This window comes from Rhizophagus irregularis, chromosome 19 (assembly GCF_026210795.1).
Source record: "Rhizophagus irregularis chromosome 19, complete sequence".
Classification (NCBI taxonomy): Eukaryota; Fungi; Glomeromycota; class Glomeromycetes; order Glomerales; family Glomeraceae; genus Rhizophagus; species Rhizophagus irregularis.
Genome location: NC_089447.1, coordinates 869,134 through 872,726, shown reverse-complemented (window position 1 = coordinate 872,726; position 3,593 = coordinate 869,134). Strand labels below are relative to the sequence as shown.

General features: G+C 28.1%; 2 protein-coding genes across 2 annotated transcripts; one reads left to right on the top strand and one right to left on the bottom strand.

The window, feature by feature from the left end:
• Positions 1–890: 890 nt before the first annotated feature.
• On the top strand, positions 891–1,514 carry OCT59_010702 (uncharacterized protein; the record flags this gene model as incomplete). The annotated part of the gene is made up of 2 exons (XM_066136068.1): positions 891–895; positions 1,067–1,514. The coding sequence occupies 2 exons, from the start codon at positions 891–893 to the stop codon at positions 1,512–1,514; spliced, it is 453 nt and encodes a 150-aa protein (XP_066000739.1).
• Positions 1,515–1,570: 56 nt separating this feature from the next.
• On the bottom strand, positions 1,571–2,599 carry OCT59_010701 (uncharacterized protein; the record flags this gene model as incomplete). Its single annotated transcript, XM_025312575.2, has 2 exons — positions 1,571–2,443; positions 2,555–2,599. The coding sequence occupies 2 exons, from the start codon at positions 2,597–2,599 to the stop codon at positions 1,571–1,573; spliced, it is 918 nt and encodes a 305-aa protein (XP_025189520.2).
• Between the last annotated feature and the right edge of the window lie 994 nt (positions 2,600–3,593).

Sequence of the window (3,593 nt, the reverse complement as noted above, 5' to 3'; positions counted from 1 at the left end):
TTGTTATTTGTAAATTTCGCGTATTAATTTGAATAAAGTTTACAACAGTGTTTAATATTTTTAATTAATAAAGTGTTTTTTTTTATATTTTAGGTATGGTAATATGAATCAAGCTGTAGTTTCTACCGGTGCTCTTCCACCTTCAACAACAACTCAAATAACAACTCCAACAACTAATGATTCAAAATTTGAATGTAATATATGCGGGAAACTGTTTAAAAAAAGGGGGGATTGACTAGACATTTAAATACTATTATAAAATACAACTCTTTACGTCCAGATATTGATGCTTTACCTGATAATACCTAGGGGTTAGATAAATAAACGGGGGGTCCAACTCAAATGTTACACAGGCTAATCATTGAAATCATTGACCGCCAGAACTGTCACTCTCATATATTGGTTACACAAACGAATTTTCATATTAAAATTTCACTTTTTTTTTATTTTTTCAACACGTACACATAGAAAAGCAGCCGATCCCAGAAGCCAAGGTTGTATATGCTAGCTCTATATAGGCGAAGTTTTTTCATTAAAATTAGATCACTGGTTGCTTGTCTTAATTTTATATGTTTTTTGCTCTTTTATGATAGTAAGTTAAAATTATATCCTTTTTTTTCGAGATTTCAACAAGTATATACTAAATATTTTTACGTAAAACATTTTAAAATAGCTTTTTCTTCTTTTATTATGTATTATTTTCAAGTGTGTAAATAAACTTTTATATGTTTTTGAGGTATTTCAAACAGCCGATCCAAAATTTTAAAAAATATAGACAGAATATTTCGAAAAAAAAAAATATTTTCGTGTAGTTTCACATTTCGTCATTACCGATTTATCATTTTTTTTCATAGATTATATTGATTATCGGCAGATCTTTCACTTTAAACATGGGGTAATATTTAATTTTAATAGTAACACATAGTAATTTACATATGGCTTCAGTTCTGGCGATCACTGATCAGTCTGTGTAACATTTGAGTTGGACCCCCCGTTTATTTATCTAACCCCTAGATAATACCGTACACCAATTTAAAGCCATCTTAGTTCACTATATTCGCAAAAGATTACCAAAAGAATATAGGCAATTAGGAAAACAAACAGTTTCTATTCCCGCTACTGAAAGTCAGTTTTATGCAGTATTTAAAAACTATATACATTACTACTCTGCTACAAAGGGTATTTACAAGTGTATATTTCGTGAAGGTTCATCAAATCAAATATTAGCAAATATTCTAGAGATGGAAGGTTGGGAGACTAAATTTTACGATCAACGGCAATGTACTTATGTTGTACTTTGTGATGATGACAATAATATTGAAGATGGGGACGAAAATCCTATTACAGCTGCATTAACTTATGAAACAATTAAAAAATTACGCAAACCAAAATGCGTACGTGGTCAATTAGTAGTAGAATGGAAAAAACAAAAAAATACTGATTTTAATGGTAATTTCACTCACACAGGTCACATTTATTTTCATTTTTACAATAGCCAGGCTATGATTGAATAAAATAGATTATTTGAACACGAAAAAAACAGTATCAAAGTATATTAAGCATTTTCATTCTAATTATTTTCAGCTTTAATATGAATTTTATGAGGTTTTTGAGAGTTTAAGGAAACATTATGGTAATTGTAAAAAAGAGATCGATTTTCATGTTCTAAGATCTCAATAATTGCTGATGACTTGGATTTTCTACCTCCATCTTTCATTGTTTTACGAAAAAAATAAGAAACTTGCTGATGATTTTTTTTTTCCACTGCACTACATGAAAATGACTTTAATCCCCATTTTTGATGAATTGTCATAAATTCAGAAACGTGATGGACTAACACATGAATGTAAGGTGTCATATCATTAGGTTTATAAAGACCTTTTTTGAATCCTTGAGTATTTGGAATACCTTCAGATGGCGTTAAGAATAAAGTAAGCCAATTCTTTGCATCATTTTGAAATTCTTCAGCATTTGTTTTTTGGTCCTTCATTTTTATGTAGAGTTCATAAAATTTATTCCATAGATTTCGTATCATATTAGCGCGTTGTCTTGAAAGAATTTTTGATAAATCAAAGAATTGTAATACTTTGATCTTATCATTTCCCATTAATGATGTGTAGCTCCAAGTTTTAGATTCTTGAATTTGCCAGAATTGAAACTTAACTTTAATTCTTTTCATTTCCTCTACAATTATCTTTCGTGCAGTATCATTAAACAAACCATATTCTGTTAATTCTGCTATCACAAGACTCCATAAACGATCAGTAATTCTAAGCATAATGTGCAATTCATCAGGAACCCAGTGATTAAGAGGTATCATATCAAAAAGTGGTTTTCTTATATGTCCTTTATAGTAATTATTTTGTTCAACTAACTTATCTATTTCTTTATTAATCTTCCATTCTTTTGATAGATCTCCTTGTTGTGATTTATCAATTGTACACTAAGGGCAGAAATTTTTACTATGAGCGCTATTAAAACCCAAACAGATTGCTAAGAACTTCCAGTCAGACGAAAAATAAAATTGAAAATTCCACTTTACATTATCAATTACCAGTCCTTCTTTTAAATTTCTTAGATCATGGCAGAATTGGGTCATTGCATTTGATAGAGAGTTGTAATCTTCACATCCAGGATAGAGTATGGTCGTATAATGATGATCTGGTTTGTGTGAAGTATTTTTATCATCTAAAATAGCCACTGTGATGATTACATAAGGTTGCTGGGCGAAACTCAGTAGTTTAGACAGTTGTTGAAATCAAAACTAGATGAAACATTTCGTTAAAAGTCAAAAAAATTGCGAAACTGCGAAACTGCGAAAGGTTTAGACATATTTTTACATAGTAATTATTAAAGTTTCGCCATTTATTATAGTAAATCATATGATTTAACATGTATTATCACTATTATGTATATCAGTATATCTTTTCCTATAAAAGTTAGAAATAATTAAAAATTTCTCACGTTTTATTTTTTTATTTATTAGATTTTTTAATTAATCGAAAAAAAATATACAAATATTTTTTTTTAATTCATTAAATTCACTAAAATTTTACAAGTTTAAAATGACTTTATTAGTTTATTACGAATTATTTCATTAATTTTCATTTATACATTCATCTAATAAGTCATTAACATTATAATTCAATATACCTCTACCATTTGTATCATCAACAGTTTCATCATCCGTTAAAACAATATTTTCATTATTATTCTTCTCATTATCAATAAAATCATCATCTAAATCCTTAGGTATATTACCGATACCTTTTAAAATTATATCATTTGATAAATCAATTTCATTTTCAATCCAAACATTTTCGATTAAAACAATTACATTGTCATCTGGAATAATTTCACCATTTATTGTTCTTCGTACAGGCTTTTCTATACGTGATCTAGATTTATCAAATGAATTGTCTTCATATTCATCTTCCTCTTCTTTATCTGCATTATCAGTTTCAGCCAAAGCTTCAGTAACTCTCTGAATTAATTCAATATCATTTAATTTTGATTTGTTTTTTACTTCTTGACCAAAAAAACCAAATTCTTTTTTCGCATTAGATTTCCAATAAGTTATCATTTTACACATA